Genomic DNA, 20,992 nt, shown 5'->3' with positions numbered 1-20,992 from the left:
ATGGAGACATGGAGAAAACACAAATGTGTGGAGTCAGTATGTTCAGCAAATTGCAGAACAGCGAACAGACAACGGAACTTCAGTGATAGATGCATGTTAGTGACTAGTGAAAAATAAAATTGATGCAGTAGAAAATCCAGAATAAGTGGAGATTTGAGCAGTAATAAAAACTGTTTTAGAAAGTTTAGTCCTCCTCTGGTATTCAAGATGTATTGGAGATGGATGAAAATGAAGTCACAAAAGCATCAAAGTGATTAGGTTGAATTTGAGAAGATAGATTAGATGACAATGGAAACTTTGGTAGATAATTAATTAGGCCTTTGAAAAATTGAGAAAGGAACTTCAAAAAGATTAGAAGTCATTAGCAAACAGGTCATTCTGTCAAGGCAGGAGGGAAATTCAAATATAGAGAGTTGCGAACTGATGCCTTTGAATTTGTCTGCTGTAGTAGAATCAGCAAAAGTAAGACTGGCCAAAAAACCCAGAAAGGTAAAGAGAGATTGTATAGCAAGTTAGAGAATCAGAAAAGCACAAATATCCTATGATATGAATTAGTGAGCTGTAGTACAGTTGGCAAGAAGGACATCATTGGTAATACTAAGAAAATTATTTTTTTAAAGTGATGGAAGCACATGAAAAATCCTATGTTTAATTTAGAAAATGACAACTTTACCACAACCGTAACTGTTGAGCAGGCATCTGATAGCTATCTTCTTATCTGATGAATCAATTTGAGTTAAATAAATTAAATTATATTCAGCAGTCCAGGGGTTCTCAATTTTGACTTTATATTAGAATTACCTTGAGAGTTAGTATTAATTTTAAAATGGCTCACACCTACAACCCCAGCACTTTGGCACCTTGGATGACCAAGGCAAGAGGATGGCTTAAGTCCAGGAGTCCAAAGCTACAGTGAGCTATGATTGTGCTGCTGCATGCCAGCATGGATGACAAAGCAAGACTCTTTAAAATAAAAACCAAAAACTCCCAAAAAACTGATGCCTAGATTTATTGCATTAGAATATCTAAAGGTAGAAGTAGTCATCTTTATTCTTTTAAGAAAGATCTACCTGTGTTTTCAGTTCACAGTGTAGGATAACAAGCATTGGATGGTTTAGAATTTTTTTCCCTCTGGAATCTCTGCGTAGGCACTGCTTTTTCTTAAAAAGAGCAGGTAAATTGATAAAAATGTAAAATAAGAGAATTTATCCTCCAGTTCACTTTAAGATTGAATTTATTAAACACTATCACTCAAAATTTCATTACTATCTGATTGAATAATAAAAATCTAACTTGGGGATTTAGTTATCCAATGTGGTAACATTCACTGAAAATAGTAATACATCTTTGACTTTCTGTTTTGAAGAAACTGCTGAAATGTGTAAAAAAGCTAAATAAATCGTATTCATGGAAGTTGCTTGAGGGTAAAGCTATTGTTTTGGTTTACACCATTATGTAATAATTTAAAGGAGTACCTAGTAATTTGCACCACTGTTGTATTTTAATGCTGGCACATCAAATTGCTTTATCGTATACCAAATAAGAAGTGTTAGAACTCTGAACTTTTTTCATACATATTTTTTATTACACCTTCAGAAATAATAAGCATCCAAATAACACTATCATAACTGGTGGTTGACTTCTTTGTTGCCAATGATTAATGAAAGCTCTGAACACTGATACCCTGAGAATGTGTTTCCAGAGATTTTCCAATTTGATGGAAACTAAAAAAAAAAGTGATAAATATTAATGTGTTAATATGCAGACTAGTACAAGTTATTGAATATGAACAGCAAATTTATTTTCTTATTAGTTCATAAAATGATTTAGCCTACTTTATTGGTTTATAAAATTGTAGTTGAACAAATACTTAAATGACAGTGATTATAGTGACAAAATATAAGAATGCATTTTATGTATATTTTAAAATTAATATCATCAACTTTCTAATCACATATATTTTGTTTCTTTTTTCTTTTTTCCCCTGCTGTTGCAGTAAATGAGGGAGGTATTAAAACAGCTTCCAATTTATGCCCAGATCCAGGAGAACCAGAAAATGGGAAGAGAATCGGATCAGATTTTAGGTAATATTTTAAAATATTGACTTCATTATTTATCTTGTCAAGGTTTATTTTAATTTAAATGTTTAAAGTAGCTAATAATATAAAGATGAAGTCTTGGCGTCATCAAACTGCATTTTATCAATGTATTATTATTAATAATATTTAATTATTTTAAAGGGATTAGTTAAGTAATACATTAACTCTATTAGAACACTTTTTTTAGTTTAAATGATTAATTTCTCATCATGTAGTAAGTGAAAAATCATGGGATTTAGATTTTAAAGACATAACTTTGAGTTCCAATTTTGCTACTTATTAGTTGTCTGATATTGGGTAAGTTGTTCTATCCTGTTTGCCTGAGTTTCTTCTTCTGCAACATGTAAATCATATTTACCACATATAATAGTGAGTTTCAAATGAGGCAATGCCTGTAAAACCTTCCAGCAGATGTTCTATAAACACCTTATTTGTATTGTGTAATTCTAACTGGAGTAGAAGTTTGATGTCCATCATAAATTAGTATTAATTTTATTAATTTAAAATTAAGTAAACAGACAACCTAGAGAATTTATGTAATATACTGTGGCAGCCATTAATTTACATAACTATCAAATAATGCTTTTTAATAAACTTGAATTTTTCTTAGTCCTCTATATTTTACAAATAAAAGATTACAAAAAGCCTATCAAAACGTTAAATAATAATCTCACGAAAACTCACAAATACCTATTTTTTCAATTTTATTGAAAATTGGAAATTTTTATTTTTCAATTATTGATGCTAATGTTTATAGTTACAGGTACCACATATTTTTTATTTTTACTTATTCATATTATTTGTATAAAGCACAAATGATACTCTAAAGAATATCCCTATGAAGAAAAAAAAATAGTTCTTAGAATATAGACCTATAATAAATTTTCCCCATGGATCTTTCAGAATAACTTAAAGTTACATTTTGCTATACTTGGAGTGGAAAACAATAATACAGTTTCCACACAAACACAATTGTAATTTTCTAAAATGTTTACGTAACTTTAACCACTCTCAAAACTTAATACAGATAATAGTATTTGAAGAAACACACTAAAGAGAAATTCAAAAGATTTGGGGACTGGTCAGACTTTGACCTATTTTACTAACTTTATTAAAATCAACTAAATCTTTGAGTCTTAATGACTAATGATTATATCTTATAGACCACAAAGTGATAAACAATTAAATATTTCTTTTTCCCAAGTATTTTTTATTTCTTATAAAATCTTATAAGCACTTACTATTTTATCTCTATATTTTAAATGAGAAAACTGAAGTTTGTTTATCTGGCTAATAATTTGATGGAACTGGGATCTGAACTCTTTACTTGCAGACTCCAAAACCTGACGTTTTAATCACTATATTATAATGTATTATGCTTTAAAGTCAAACAAATTTCATTCAGATTATATCCCTGAAATAAATTATCTTGTCTTCTGCAAGAGTTAGTTTCCTCAGTTCTAAAATTGAGAATGATAATGTGTATCTTATTTGGTTGAGGAGAAGATCACATGAGATAACTTATGCCTCATAGTAATCACAGAGCTTTTGACAAAATAAGTACTCTATTAATAAAACCTGCTATTACAAAATAGCATGTACAATATTACTGATGACATTAATATTTACTTGGTCCAATGACTTGCAAATTAGATTAATGATTTACTAGAAATCAACTTAAAAATAATAAAATGTGATAGTAATATAATGAGCTAAATTACCTTCAAGTGCAATAGATTTCAAGCCATTCAGATGTAATCACAAATTTAGAAAACTACTCAGAAGTCAAAAAGAAAATAGTAAGATTCTATGACAGAGAATAAAGATGTCTCAAGGTGTGTACCCACATAATTTAAGAAGGTCCTACTCCCATGGATATTGGAAGAGTATATGTGTCCCACCAGCAGGGAAGGAATAGCCCGAAAAGAAAGTGCTTGATGACCAGTTTCACAAAATAGAGTTCAGTGAAACTCAATTATAGAGCGTAAATAGGAGAAAAGCATAGAATTAAGTAAAGGAAATAAAGAGAAACCAAATATTTGCGGCAAAGAAAGTAAATCGGCAGCCATTCAGCCTAATATGGACTGAAGATATGCTTTGTTTTAAATACATAGTGTTTTTTTTTTAATGGAGGCAACATTTAAAACTCAGAAAATTATACAAACACACACACACACATTTCGGTATTCTCTTATTATATTTGGCAACTTAAACCTGCATACTTTTTAGAGTAACATCTGCTCAGAACCAATTAACAACTTCTCTCTCTAGGCTGGGCAAGATCTCCCTGGCTTGCCATGTGTACACATAGGCTTCCTTACTCGTTTAGCTCACCTGCCTGTGAAGGGAAGTTGTAAAGATTTGTAAGTGACCTGATCCAATTTACATGTTCAGTAGATCAGGCTTTCTATTTTAGCTCAGGGATTGAAGAAAACCTAAATGTTAGTTAGCCTTCTTCAGTAGCCTAGGTGAAAGACAGTGGAGACTTGGACTATGGCGGTTGGCAGGGAACGAGACAGATTCAAGATATCTTTTGAAGATGAAAGCTTTAATATCCCATGAAAATTTGATGTGGAGAGTAAGAAAAATGAAATAATTAAGGATTAGGCTCAATTTTCAGGGTTTGAACAACGTGAGGATGGAATAAATTATAATGTTTAATAAAGTGTGAACATTCAGAGATTTCTGGGGAAAAATTGAGAGTTCAGTTTTGAAGTTGTACATTTTAGAAGATTTAGAGATTTCTAGGCAGATATGTTAAGTGATTAGTTGAACATAATTGAAATTCAGAGATATCAGGGAACTATAGGCATATACATATTATAAAAAATGTTAAACATCATTTTTTTAAAAAAATTATGTGTAGATAACATCACTTTAAATAAGTAGAAAGACAAGAGAACTTGTAATGTCATCTCAAATATCTATTTGGCAAACTGATAGAATACAAAGAGCTGCCAAATCCTGCTCATGAGAGACCAGAGGAATATGACAATACCTAAAAGCGTAACTGAAGTAAAAGAAGTATTTTAAAGGGCAAACAGGGACTATTGAAAAATTGAGCATGGAGGACAGAAGACTATCTTTTGAATTTGACAACATGAAGGTTGTTGACAGGAGTGATTTCAGTGGAATGACAGAGGTTGAAAATCAACTTTAAAATGCTGAAGAGTGAATAAAGACAGTTCAGATAGTTTACAGCTTGTTGACATCAAGTTATATAAACCAGGGAAATAATGGGGCATTTATGTAGTCATTAGGAAATCAAGAGACTTTATTTTTAGAGAATAAAGAGACCAAAGCATGTTTATTAGTTGATGTAAATAATTCTATAGAGAGAAATCTATTGGTGGCATTGAAAGAGAGGGTAGAGGTACAGAAACATAATTTTGTAGGAGAAAATAAATGGGATCCCAAGGACAGGTAGTGTGGAATTATTTTCAATCTAATAGAAAGGAAGATAGAGAAGTGGAGAAGAGATATTGCTAGGCCTACATATTTTGTGATGGGAAGGTGAGAAAGCTCATGTTTAATACTTTTACATTAGTAATGCTGAGTCTAGTAAGGCCATCAAATGAAAATGTGTGTATAAGGAGATGAGGATGGATGGGAGAGAAAAATTAAGACTGAGGGAAAAATGAAAAATGTTTTTTACCAAGAGTGGGAAAGCAAGCTTGATGTAGAAATGTTGCCTTGCTAAGTAAGTTTGAGTGCCCTTTTGAGATTGATGATAATGAATCTGCTTGGTTTTTTAATTTCTACCTAGTATTACTGAGCTTCCTAGGTACAAACATAAAAAGGATTGTGCAAAAGTATGATAAAGCTCAGTGCATTTGGGAATGTGCTAATAATTCTTTCAGGCATACAGATTAGAAACATGGATCGGGAGCAAAGAAATCTTCAAGTAGAGGTATAAATTGGGGGACTTTTAAAAGGAGAGTGGATCAGTTTCAGGTCAAGGTCGGTTTCAGAAGCAGAAGTGGAAGTATTTGTAGACTCATCGGTTTCAAAGGGGGAAAAAGAACTTTGTATGTATTTCAAAAATGTAATACAAAAGTTATTCTCATATAAGATATGGAAACCACCCCAAAGAATAAAACATGGAAAGCTTGTAAAGGAATAAAAATAACAGACAAAAGATAAATCAATTTGTTACGAAGTAAGGTACTTTTAGTCAGGGCTTAAATTAACAGTTACATCCTTTCTTGGGCCCTTATCATCTCAAAGGAACATTAGATTGTGATTACTCAGTGAATTACTGCCTCCATTTATGAAAGCCACACTGGTTTTTGGATAGAATTACCAGTCTCTGCCCCTGAAAATTCAAAAGAACTCATGGCAAGTTCTCCTGGTACCCCTATCCAAGTGAAATTTCAGTTCGTTCATAAAACATCAAAAGTATAATCAATAAAAAAAAGATAAGTCATACTTCATTAAAATTAAAACATCTGCTCTGTAAAAAGCACTGTGAAGACAAAGAAAGAACATGCCACAGATTGGAAAAAAATGTGCAAATTATATATCTAATGAAAATATATTCCGTGTGTTAAATATGGAAAAATTGCTTACAATTTAACAATAAGAAAACAAACAACTCAGTTACACAATAGGCAAAACATCAAAACAGAATTCTCACCAAAGAAGATCTATGAGATGGCAAATAGACATATAAACAAAGCTCATTATCATATGTAATTAGGGAACTTCAAATTAATATGACAACCAGAAACGATTACATAGCTATTAAAATAGCTAAAGTCTAAAGCACTGACAACACAAATGCTGCCGAGAAAGTGAAAGAACAGGAATGCTCATGTACTGCTGGTGGGAATACAAAATAATAGAGCCACTTTGGAAGACATTCTGACAGCTTTTTAATTTAATTTAATTTAATTTATTATTTTTAAACTTTTAGTTTCAGGGGTATACATACAAGTTGTTATACAGGTAGATTGTATGTCACAGGGATTTAAAGTGTACAGATTATATTTTGTCACCCAGGTAATATGCATAATGTCCAGTAAGTAGTTTTTTGATTCTCACCCTTCTCTCACCCTCCAACCTCAAGTAGGCCCCAGTGTCTGTTGTTGCCTTCTTTCTATCCATGTGTACTCAATGTTTAGTCCCCACTTGTAAGTGAGAACACTTCGAATTTGGTTTTCTATTCCTGTTAGTTTGCTTAGGATCATCGCCTCCAGCTTCATCCATATTGCTGCAAAGGACGTGAACTCATTGTTTTTTTGGCTGCATAGTATTTCATGGTATATATGTAACATATTTTCTTTATCCAGTCTATCACTAATGAACATTTTGGTTGATTCCATGTCTTTGCTATTGTGAATAGTGCTGCAGTGAACATACCTGCGCATGTGTCTTTATGGTAGAATGATTTATTTTCCTTTGGGTATATACCCAATAATGGTATTGCTGGGTTGAATGGTAGTTCTAAGTTCTTTGAGAAATTGCAAAACTGCTTTCCACAGTGGATGAACTAATTTACACTCACACCAGCTGGTGACAGTTGTTTTTTGTTTTTGTTTGTTTTTTTAACCAAACATGGGTTTACCAACAATTATGCTCCTAGGTAAAATTTCAACTATAAGACATTCTGGAAAAGACAAAACTACAGAGACAGTTAAAAAAAAAAAAAAAAATTCACTGGTTGTCAGGAGTTCAGGGGGATGAAGTGAGGGATGAATAGAGGGTGCACCGGGGACATATAAAGGCAGTGAATCTATTCTGTCTAATACTGTAATAGTGAATAATGACACTATGTATTTGTCAAAACCCATAGAACACAAAGAGTGAACCCTAATGTAAACTATAAACTTTAATTAATTAAATATTTTAATATTAATTCATTCATTGAAAAAGAAATGTACCATGCTAGTAAAGTAATATTAATAACAGGAGAAACTGTGTTATGTTGGGGAGAGAGGGGTTGTGTTTGGGAACCCTCTGTACTCTCTGTGATTATTTTATAAACCTGAAAATTCTCTAGGAAATGAAGTCTATTAAAATTTAAAATAAAGACATACATGTGATTTCATATTACATTTTTAACTAAATAATATGTATGCACATATACATATGTTATTTTAATGATAATATATTACTAAAATCTTTCTCTAGAATGCATGTTACAACCTCAGATATTTACTGTTTCATGATTTTCCTAGCATTGCAGTAATCTCTGAATGAAAACTTTAGGGATAAAAAAGATATTTCAATTATGAAGAGATGCAGAAGAGATAAGAGTAGTTCTCTCATCTGCATTTGCATGGGTATTATCTTAGATAATCATTTATTTACACATTTTTAGAAAATTGTGATGTCAGTTTTACAAGCTGCCGATTTTTCTCCTTCTCATCCACAGTTTCCATCTATAACATCTACAATAATGTGTTTTTCCAACTTTAACACCAGCAGAGCTTTCCTGTCGCCTACTTATGCAAAAAATACTCAGTGTTGGCATTCAAAATGCTTCAAAATATCCCCAATCTTCCCTTCATATTTTGTGTGGTGACAAATTGTCCCACATAGTTGGCTTCAAATGTATCTGATTTTCCATGACTACTTAGTTCTGTTGTTTCTTCCTCCTAGAATGTTATATCTTAGCATTTTTTTGCCTGTGCTATCTTACACATTCTTCAAGTGCTCACTCAAAGTCCTCTTTTATAAAGCTTTTCTTATTTTTCCAATCAGTTACTATCTGGTTCTTAATTTCTTAGCATCATGTTTTCCTTCATTATAGTACCCAGATTTTTTTTTCTTGTCTTTTAGAAACTTTTCTAAGTATAGGATCCTTGTAATCAGATATGAGTATTCACGTTTCTGTATGTGTGATGAAGAGAGCTCAATGCATGTAATTAATTGAGTTGTTTAAAACAGCAAAACTGCAGTTTAGAATTTTCCGTTAATTTTCTAATCACATGACTTTGTAGCAGGACTTCAAATTCATCGTAGATAGCAGTTGACAAAACAGAAACAGTTTTGTTTGCACGTAATCAATATTTTTGTAATCACCGAGGAAATCCATAAGAAAATCCTTGGAGAAGTAAGGTGTCTTACTTGTTATATTTTGGTTACCATTTGTGCTCTACTCTCCAAGGTGATAGTCCCAGCAGCTGTGTTTTGAAATCGTAAAAGCTTTGTTTCTAATTTGAAATACCTATAGAATATAACAAGTTTTTAAAGGGAGAAATGGTGCCAAAAAGATATAAAGTTGGAAGCATTTTCTATGCTGAAAAATAAATTAAAAATTTAAATACCCTTAAAATTATAACCAACTTTTTGGGAAAGCTCGGCTTGTGGAATCCTTATATTCATAGACTTACTTTCTGTGGGAAATGCCTTAATTGATGCTTTTTCTGACTGAATAGGAAGATATAGAAAAAAGGAGAGTTTTGAAGATTTTAAAAGATATATTGAAATCTCTTATGTCACACTAGATATGAACATAAATTTGGGCTTCTCTTGAGAGCAAATAACAATTAGGACTCCGAATTTTGGATTCGTATCTGGATTATTAAAATGCTGGTATATCTCAGTAGTGAAACAGCAGGGAACATGCCACTCATTTGGTACTATTAAAACACTACTGTATAATGTATATTCAGGAAAAATTTATTATCATAATGTAAATCAACCATACTTTTGAATATAAAGTCATTTTCACTCATTCTTCTAACATGAACTTTCTAGATATGCTAGTATATTAATTTATAAATCTTATTTTGGTAATTACAAATAGACCATTAATATATAGAAGCTTCCAAAGGTTTTCTGTCTCTCCCCACTTCACAAGTAAACTTTCCTAAAGAATGGCCTACATCTGTGGCAGTTCTTTCTTTACCGTACTGCTACAGCATTTGTAATTATTATAAGCTCTCTTGAATGTACGAGAAATAGCTTGCTCTCCTTGAGTGTAGCCATTGACTACCCATTTTTCACTCTTTTGTTGAATCTACTTTATCTTCTCACTTACTAAAATAAAAATTTTTCAGAGTTACAACTTCAAAACTCACTTCTTCTATATCACCTCCTTCAAGAATCTGATCTCCTCTGAAGGGTTTGTAATCATGACTTTCCATGTTTCCCTCAGGTCTTTATCATTTTTATTCTTCTGAGAGTTGAATATTTATTCTCAACTTTTTATAACAATTGAATTAGTATTTTTTACAAAACAGGTATGTCACTACATTTGTAAAAGCCTGGGATTTGGAATCAGATGAACTTAATTTTAAGTCCTGTTGCTCTTTTTACTTGACTTGGGGAAGTTATTTATTCTACACAAAGTTACCTTTTCTTTTGAATAAAAATGGAAAGGGTAGCACCAAACTGAAATGCCACAGTGAAGGACTAGATTATCTCACACTCATGGACTTGCCTAGTGAAGTACCCAGAACAAAGAGGGGCAAATAAATGCTAGATTACCTGTCTTTCCCTTCTCTGTGTTATTTTACTGTGGTTTTCCCAATGAACGAAGATTTAAAAGTCTCCATTGTTTTCCAACATCCATTCCAACACTGATACCACTTCTGTCTCATTCATTAGTAATCTTCAGTTCCCTCTCTTTTACTTTACTCACTTAAAACTTCCCAATTGCACAAAAGCAATTGTCTTCTATTTATTCTATTACAAGAAGTATTACACTTGACTTTCAGTAAAGGATTCCTTACTTTTAAATATTGCAATAATACTCCTTGATCAAAAACTTGTTTTTCCCATACCCATTGAATTAAGAGGTGATAGAATATCAATTATCATACACATACATATATCATATTTTAACTCAAAAGCACTTTCACACAATTTTTTTTTTATGTATTAACACACTGTAGGTTTCAATATTTCTATTTTACTAATGAGTAAACTCACATACCGGAAATTTCTATACTTAGCAGTAATAAAGACAAGCCTTGTACCCAGGGAGTATGGCTTGTAGTTTGATCCTTTTTCCCCCTTGCTTATATATTTGCATTCTAGCATTTAAGTTCTTCCTCAATGTAGTGGAAACCTAACTTTCTGTCATTATCTTTCCACTTTTGTCGTATTGCATTACAGAATGCCACACTGGCCTCTTACTGAAAAATATATCGTTTCAGTTGTGTGGTGTGGATTTTAAAAAATCAATGTCAAAGTAAAAACTACCATTTCCTCTAACTTACTAGTTGATTAATGCAAATTGTCCTTCCAAATGCCTCTATTCTTAATCAACTCTGTAATATTGCACACGCTACTCTTGCTTCCTAAAATAAGATTCTGCCAATCTTTACCTATAAGAAACCTATCTATTCTTCAAATGAGTTTCCTTTTATCAATGCTCTCTTGGCTCTGTTAAAGTCAAAATAAAAATGTAGAGATAAATCTCTAAATGTAACATTTTATTTGAGAAGAAAGAATCACAATTCAGGGTATACAATCAGACCAGGTGGTCTTTGATATGTTGGAAGAATAAAGAGAAAGTTACAGGTTTCATTAAAGGAGAAATGTTACATATTGTACTTTGAGAAAGTTCATGGGCACTAACAAAGTTCTGGGGAGCTGGCAAGCTCCCACTGGTGAGTGATGGTGGTTGGCAAAATTAGTCCTAATGTTGCAGCAACTTATTTCAGCACTTATAGATAAAACCGGTCTCAGGTTACAACAGGCAGTTTCAGCAGCCTGACTTGCAGAGAATTACACTTCTAGAGCAATGTTATATATTCTGAGTGCTTTCCCCCCGACTTCTCGACTGTTTTAGTTGGGTATGGCAAGAATAAACCAATTCATATGATCAAGTTTTGCAACTCATTTGACTTGAATAAAATTCATTTGTGTGCTTCTCTTATCTTTCTGCTCAGTATTTATTTTATTTTTTGAATGCAGATACTGTCTTTTTTTAATCATCAATCTCCAAAAAATGTTTGAATGCTTAAGAATCACTTGTTGCATTGAATTTGAGTAAACTTGCACTGTCATCATCTTCTTGTGTTATACAGACTACAGAGACAGTAGCAGTAAGATAAGTAGTAATTGCATTGCTCTTTACAATTACTACTTATCCTACTATTGTCTGTATGAAAAGATGTTTCTGGCCTCTTTGGGATGACACCTTAAAAGACATATTACCTGCCGGGGATGGTGACTCATGCTTGTAATCCTAGTACTGTGGGGGACTGAGGCTGGTGGATCACCTGAGGTCAGGAGTTCAAGACCAGACTGGCCAACATGGCGAAACCCTGTCTCTACTAAAAATACAAAAATTAGCCAGGAGTGGTGGTGGGCACCTGTAATCCCAGCCACTTGGGAGGCTGAGGCAGGAGAATCGCCTGAGCCCAGGAGGCAGAGGTTGCAGTGAGCCAAGATTGTGCCACTGCACTTCAAACCAGGCGACAGAGAGAGACTCTGTCTCAAAAAAAAAAAAAAAAAAAAAAAAAAAAGACATATTACCTAGGTCCAAAAACAAAAACAAAGAGTAATAACAGTGTAAAGTGTAACTGTTCTTTTGTTGCTTGTGACTCAAACTGCTCAGTACATTGTTACCATATAAAAACTAGCTCTTGTAAAAAAGAAATATGTTTCAAGTTACATAAATATATAGAAGAAATAGTGAGACTAAATCTTTGAAATCTCCTCGAACTATGTTATCTAAACTGATAGGACATTTAAAATATATGGCTTATAAAAATACTCAAGTTGGGTAGGCAAACTTAAAAGAAAATAACATGAATAACAAAGCCTAATACCCTGTGCACACCTTATCACATTTTCTACACTCTTGATTGTCTACTTTACCGTCATGGTCTCCTCATTGCTGGAGGGAGAAAACAAGCTGTAATTGCAATGTTAATGTGAAAAACATTAAAAATAAAAAGTAGCAATTGAGGCCACAGATAATTTAAATTATGGTAATATTTTATTGAAGTAATGTTTAAATGTACATATTTAGAAATATATTGATGTATTTAGGAAATAATTTTGATCAATACAAATATTTATAGATAAGCCAATTATTTCTGGCTGGGTAGTGTGAGTATATTTTGGGAATAATTTCGACAAATTAAAGTATTTCTAGACAGAATATTTCTGCCTGAGTAGTGTTAGAATATTTTGGGTATACCAGTAGTAATTTCAACTCTACAGAAGCAAGATCATTGAATATATTTAATGCCACACATTTTTAATTGCAAGGGTGTTTTTGAAAAAGAAGTTCCAATAAAAAGGAATACTAAGGCTTCCTTCTAGTGTCACAATTAAAGATAAAGAAAACCTATATACAGATTCAGAAGATCAAATTAGTCAAACCCTTCCTTGCAAAATTTCAACTGTCTATTTAATATTCTGTAAGTTTCCATAGGAGTGACCCTCAGCTTTATTATGTATATGTAAATTTTGCTAAAGAAAATACCCTTATTATGTTGTAAATGCTGTGACTTGGACAAAGTGAAAGAAGTAATATGATTTTAATTCTTTTTTTTTTTTTTTTTTTTTTTGAGACGGAGTCTTGCTCTGTTGCCCAGGCTGGAGTGCAGTGGTGCGATCTCGGCTCACTGCAAGCTCCGCCTCCCGGGTTCCCGCCAGTCTCCTGTCTCAGCCTCCCGAGTAGCTGGGACTACAGGCTCCCGCCACCGCGCCTGGCTAGTTTTTTGTATTTTTAGTAGAGACGGGGTTTCACCGTGGTCTCGATCTCCTGACCTTGTGATCCGCCTGCCTCGGCTTCCCAAAGTGCTGGGATTACAGGCGTGAGCCACCGCGCCTGGTGATTTTAATTCTTTAATATAATGACATGGATCATAAGTACAGAAGTAAAATGAGAATAAGAGAAGGAAATTAGGGAATGAGACACAAGGAGAAGAGATGTCTGAGTGATGAGAATGTTTTGAGTGTAAGCAAGATAGATAAAATAAGACAGAGGCAAGAGACTTAGGGTAGAAGAAATAAGGGAAATATCTATAAAGTCACTGTTAAACTAAATGTGGAAATAGCAGAAGCGAGGAAGTCTGTGACAACAGGCTATATTAGCATTTTCTTCATAAAAGGCTTTGTAAAACTAGTAACTACTCTTAGTTGCATTTCTCCATATCTAATCCATCAAGAAGTTCTACCCATGCTTGAGATTTTATTCCAAAACATATTCTAAAAATATCCAATGTTCTCCATTTTAATTAATACCTTCCTAATGCAAGCCACTATCATCTCTCACTTGGACCATCCAAACATCCTAAACCATCTCTCTTCTACTGTTATTGCCATCTATAATACATTCACCACAAAAACAGAGCAATATTTTAAAAATTGTATCAAATCACATCATTTTCCTACTTAAAATTCTTCAATGACTTCCCCCTTGCAGTTAGAATAAATTGATACTTTTAAAAAATCCCCATACAACCTGTTTTTTTATTTCATAATTGAGCTCATTTTGGATCATGCTTCTTATTTCCCACCCTAATCCAGCTATTATGGCCTCTTTTCTGTTTTAGAAAAATATCTGAATTTAACAAAAAAGGTGAATGATTTCTACACTGAAAAGTATAAAATGTTGTTGAAAGAAATGGAATAAGTTACAAATAAATAGGAAGAGATATACCATGCTCACAGATGGAAAGAATGTGTGTTGAAAAAAATGTCTATACTAACCATAACAACCTACAGATGTGGTGCATTCTGAAACAAAATACCAACGGCATTCTCTACAGAAATACAAAAATAAAATAAAATAAAATAAAATCCCTAACATTCACATGAAAACACAATAGATTTCAAATAGCCAAAGCAATTTTTAGCAAAAGAACAAAGCTGGAACTATCATACCATCTGATTTCAGAATATACTACAAAATTATAGTATCCAAAACAGCATAGTATTGACATTAAAACAGGGAGAGGCCAATGGAACAGAATAGAGAAGCCAGCAAAAACTCATGCATTTAAAACCAATTGATTTTCACCAAATGTGCCAAGAACACGCCATAAGAAAGAACTCTTTCTTCAATAAATGGTGTCAGAAAAACTGGATATTCATGTGCAGAAGAATGAAATTATACCCTTATCTCACACCAAAAATAAATTCAAAATAAATTTAAGTATTTAACATAAGGTCCAAAGCTGTGTAACTGCTATAAACAACCTAGAAAATAAGCTTCATGACATTGGTCTGGGCAATGATTTTTTTTTTTATATGACCCCAAAAACGCAGGCAAAAAAACAGAATCAGAAAAGGGATTACACAAAATAAAAAACCTTTTGCACAGAAAAGGAAGCAATAATGAAGGGACAACCTACAGAATGGAAGAAAATATTTGCACACCGTACGTCTAGATTCACAGAGTGAAGTGCAATGTTTTAGCACAAGAAGTTCCCAAATATTTTTGCATCACAGTGTCCTGAGTGTCTTAGTAATTTTTTTTTTCCCAAACTCCCAGGCCCAAAGAAATACCTAATGCTTCTGTTTAGTAGTTGTGGCTAAACAACTTATGAATTTATGTTCTAAAACTTGCCATTGTGCGCCGTGCAATTTCTCAAACCTTGGAATCAGATTTGATGTTACCACCCTAACTTTATGCTCTACAGCAAAATGATGTGATACTTGCTTTTCATCAGAGCAACCACTGAAAATCCAGTATCATCGAAAGATGTCATTGAAAAGAATATATTAATAGTTGTCTAATATTGAAATTGTGAATTACTTCAAGCTAGTAGTTTGCACAATTCATAATGGATATCTGTGTTTCCTTCAAAAATGTAAAGTATACTGTAGCAACCTGTATGTTACATTCAGCAACCCAAAAAGCTCAACATACTTTGAGAACTGTAATTTTAGCCAGTAAGGAATAGAAGGCAAAATATGCCATAAAAATTAGATGCTAGTACTGTTATCTTGAATTTTACTAAGACTTGTTGCAAGAACCAGCTACTTCCCCATCCACTGTCAAAAGTCCAGGAAAACAACATGCTATTTGTAATTACAGTGTGTAACATCCACAAAGCTTTTCAGGCTCTGCATCATGAATGCATTTAAACTGGTATGCCTTATCCTAGTGTGTTCTTCCTTCACTCATGTACTCAGCCAATACCCACTGTGTACCCACTGCAGACATTGGGCTAGAACCTAGATAAAAGGACAAATAAGACATAATTCTTCCTTTCAAGAGTTTACAGTCTTAGTTCATATCCCAGTGACTCATAAAAGGTTGTTGCAAATCTTCGCAGACCTTTAGTGTACTTCTGTATGCCTGTCTGCAAACTGTGGGGCCTGCTCTCCTCAACTAGATGCTGGTGGTATTTCTTAGATTCCCCCTAGAAATAGAAAGTTTGTGAACTTTCTATTCCTGGGGCAAAACTGTCTTTACCCCCTCACTAGCTCAGGCTTTTGGAACTTTCTAAGTCTAACCTACTGGGTCCTAATTTGACCATAAAAACAATGTTGAATTATTTTTAATGTAACATAATGAGATTTCTTGTCATTCTAATTTTAATTCCTCAAATATAAATAATAACTTTAAGGTAGTAGTTTACACATTCACTGTGACTTATTCAGAAATCATTACATAGAACCCTTCTCTGGTCTATGATTCAGAGTATCAGAGTGTGATGCACTCCATTTCTATTTCCACTGTTTAATGCATTATGGGCTCCAGCTGGCCTAGGACTTGGTGGGGAGATGGTGAACAGATGGTGGAAAGACAGCAAATATAAGACCATGTCTTTTCTAACAATCATGGTAAGGTATATTGTAATACTTCGCAGAGCTGGTATTACATTTTGATGTAAAATTTGTAACATTTTAAACCAGCTCATATTACAAATGGGTAAAAAATTTGAACTATACTTTGTATTTCATACCATTATAGAATGCTTGGGGCTTAATTTTCTTTTAAAGTTAAGAGAATCAGAATCTACAGCCCAATTCTGAATAACAGATATATTTTTATCATTATACACCACTTGATAACATCTTATACAACTATCTATTTGTATTTTAGCACTGTATTCTTAGAGACTTCTTGAATTTTGTAGCTGGAAAAAAAAAAAAAAAAATCTCAGCGGTTATCTTGTAGTTACTCTCAACTTCCTAGCCCACGATTTGATTTTATAGAACTGATACTAAGATTTGCCTCATATTTAGTAAAGCACTATTTCTAATTTTTAGTTTTTTTTTCCCAGAAATACTTTTTATACTTTTTATTGGTATGTAATATTTGTACATGTTTGTGGGGAACATATGATATTTTGATACCCGCATAGAATGTGTAATGATCAAATCAGGATATTTTGGATAGCCATCACCTTGAATATTTATCATTTCTTTCTCTTGAAAACATTTTAAATCTTCTTTTAAAGCTATTTTGAAATGCAAATATATAATATCTTGTTAACTATAGTCACCCTACTATGCTACCAAATACTGGAACTTATTCCTTCTATCTAACTGGATGTATCCATTAACCAACCTCTCTTTGTACCCTCTCCCATGCACACACACATCGCACACCCTTCCCAGCCTCTGATAACTATCTTTTTGTTTGTTTTTGTTTTTGTTTTTGTTTTTGAGAGGGAGTCTCGCTCTGTTGCCCAGGCTGGAGTGCAGTGGTGCGACCTTGGCTCACTGCAAACTCTGCCTCCCGGGTTCATACCATTCTCCTGCCTTAGCCTCCCAAGTAGCCTGTAATCCCAGCACTTTGGCAGGCCAGGGCGGGTGGATCACAAGGTCAGGAGATCGAGACCATCCTGGCTAACATGGTGAAACCCTGTCTCTACTAAAAATACTATCTTTGTATTTTCTATGTCCATGAGATGAACACTTTTAGCTCGCACATATGTATAAATACATGTGATATTTTGTCTTTCTGTGCCTGGCTTATTTTACTTAATATTGTGATCTGAAGTTCCATTCATGTTGCTGCATATGATAGGATTTCATTCATTTTATTATTGAATAGTATTCCATTGTGTATACACACTGCATTTGTTCATTTATCTGCTGATAGACACTTAGATTGATTTTATATCTTAACTTTGTGAATAGTGTTGCAATAAACATGGGGATGCAGATATCCCAAAGGACTGATTTCCTTTCCTGTGGATGATTACCCAGTGGTGGGATTGCTGGTTCTTATGGTAGTTCTATTTTTAGTTTTTTTAGAACTCTTCATACTGCCTCCCATAATGACTGTATTAATTTACGTTTCTACCATCAGTGTGTAAGAGTTACCTTTCCTCTGCATCCTCACCAGCATTTGTTACTTTAGGTCTTTAATAGCCATTCTAACTGGGGTAAGATGATATCTCATTGTGGTTTTGATTTGCATTTCTCTGATGATTAGTGATGTTGAACATTTTTCATATAAGTGTTTGCCATTTGTATGTCTTCCTTTAAGAAATGTCAATTCAGACCCTTTGCCCACTTTTATGGGATTATTTATATTTTTGCTATTGAGTTGTTTGATTTCCTTTTAAATTCAGAATACTGCTCCCTTGTCAGAGGAGTAATTTGTAAATATTTTCTCCTATTCAACAGTTGTCTTTTTACTTTGTTGCTTGTTTCCTTTGCTGTGTGAAATCTTTCTGGTTTACTGTAGTCCCATTTGTCTATTTTTCTTGTTGTTTCCTGTGATTTTGAAGTTTTAACCACACAGTCTTTTCCTAGACAAGTTCCCTAGAACATTTTCCCTAAGTTGTTGTTTTTTTTTTTTTTTTTTTTTTTTTTTTTTTTTTTAAGTAGTAGTTTTATAGTTTCGGATTTTACATTTAAGTCTTTAATCCACTTTGAGTTTTTTTTTTTTTTTTTTTTTTTGAGACGGAGTCTCGCTCTGCCACCCAGGCTGGAGTGCAGTGGCCGGATCTCAGCTCACTGCAAGCTCCGCCTCCCGGGTTCACGCCATTCTCCTGCCTCAGCCTCCCGAGTACCTGGGACTACAGGCGCCCGCCACCTCGCCCGGCTAGTTTTTTGTAGTTTTTAGTAGAGACGGGGTTTCACAGTGTCAGCCAGGATGGTCTCGATCTCCTGACCTCGTGATCCGCCTGTCTCGGCCTCCCAAAGTGCTGGGATTACAGGCTTGAGCCACCGCGCCCGGCCGAGTTTTTTTTTTTTTTATACAGTGAGAAATAAAGGTCTAGTTTCATTCCTCTGTAATGAATATCCAGTTTTCCCAGCACCATTTATTGAAGAGAGTGTTGGAAAGGCATTTTTAATGCAAGAAGAGACATTAATTGCAAAGTTGTTTAAATCAGGATAGTTTAATATTTATGATTAGAGGAAGTGCTTTACAGCATAGTCATTATGTTAAATGAGAATGATTTAAAAACAAAACACCTCTACCTTCTAAGTTCACATTTTATTCATTAAAGAGGCACAACAACATAAAAACTATGATGAAGTATTTAAGGTATGTTTGCTTTGGCAAATTTATTTTAATAAATAGCTAATTGATTCATAGAATGTGACAGCTGGAACTCATCTAAAGGTAACCTAATTTATTCTACTCAAAATTTTTCTCAGTGGACTATAATACTGATAAATTGAATGTGGAAAAGTTGATTTTATATTATAGGCTTAATATGGCAATATCAACTTAATATTCTAAATTTACATTACTGACATATGCAATAATTTTTCTTCCTTGTCAGCACCTCCACATAGGATTCAAGGGATATATATTAAATATAGGTAGTCAGTATTTAATCTAACTGGTCCTTCCAATGTATAAAACATTGAAGAGTTCACAGACAGTGAGGTACTTGCTATGTACATCAGTCTTTGCACTTTAAATATCATTCACAAAGTGCCTTGTGGGTTACTCTTGCAAATTTCTATGACATTAACTGGTAAAAACATTAGGAGTAGATCAAATGGGATTTTATACAGGAAAGTACTTTGTAAACTAGAATGCTCTGTTCAAATAGATATTTTAAATATTCTTTTAATAATTTATTTTAGGTTTAAAAATAAACTTGATCATTTTGGATAATTTAGAACATTGTGTATCACAAAACTCAGTTCATCTATGCCTCTGTAATGTTTCCCTACTCTGAGGTGGATTTGACTTTAACTATTTAAACCTCTACTTCAACTGGTTTATTTCTCTCTGACAGCTGTTCTGAAGGCCACAGTCAGCTGGGGCTTTTAAAAATATAATTAATGTGTTGCCGCTATTAAGAGATCAAAGTTTAATATAATATAAGCCTGGAAAAATTAGATACAAATAGGATTATCCTCATTACATTGTTTAGTTTATTGCTGTCTAATAATAGTATAGGGATGAGAACACAGGGAGTGATATACCAATGGGAACAGTTAAAGTTAATGTCACAAGAATGAGATGTTAACCTTGCCTTATGGCTTAAAGAGGCGTATTGTATGAATATGCCTACCTGTGAACTTCAAAATAGCATGTTGTGGAAATCATTAGGAAACTTACCAACCTAAACAATATAGCATTAAATTATTTCATTTATTAGTTCTCACTCTAATTTTATTTTACATTTTTATTTGAAGAGATTATATAACCAAGTTCTAATTTGTAATTTATAATCTTAACCACTTTTCTTTCCTATGATCATGCCAACAAAAATGATCCCAAACATAGATCTTCAATAAATACTATTTGAAAGCTTTATTATGTTCAAATGATTTTAACTCATGTCTTAAAAATATTTGTCACAGAAAAAAATTAATTTATTTAAGTTTTTAATTAAATTATATTTTGCCACTTGTGTATATATATTGTAATTTTTCTGAACATTTTCGTGTCACTTTCTAACGCATTCTACCTTCAAAAGCACTTTATTTTATTCCCTTTTTCCTATCAAATAATATCATTATCTTACTATGTGACTTCTTATTTTATAACACAGTTATGGATCTGTACCATACTTCACTTGTTATATAAAAATATTGTGCTTCAAGAC

The 20,992-nt window shown here is 33.1% G+C and overlaps 1 protein-coding gene across 5 annotated transcripts in view; it reads left to right on the top strand.

Annotated features, from left to right (window-relative positions):
- CSMD3 (CUB and Sushi multiple domains 3) overlaps positions 1-20,992 on the top strand; it is a 1,225,248-nt gene that overhangs the window by 503,259 nt on the left and 700,997 nt on the right. For all 5 annotated transcript variants that reach the window (XM_045398613.2, XM_045398612.2, XM_045398610.2 and 2 more), the window contains one exon: positions 1,997-2,084. In XM_045398613.2, the coding sequence (XP_045254548.2) occupies positions 1,997-2,084 (88 nt within the window). The remainder of the gene's footprint in view (positions 1-1,996; positions 2,085-20,992) is intronic.

The sequence above is a fragment of the Macaca fascicularis genome, chromosome 8, assembly GCF_037993035.2.
Source record: "Macaca fascicularis isolate 582-1 chromosome 8, T2T-MFA8v1.1".
Lineage (NCBI taxonomy): Eukaryota > Metazoa > Chordata > Mammalia > Primates > Cercopithecidae > Macaca > Macaca fascicularis.
Note: the sequence above shows the minus strand (reverse complement) of the source record. Positions and strands in the feature narration are given on the sequence as shown.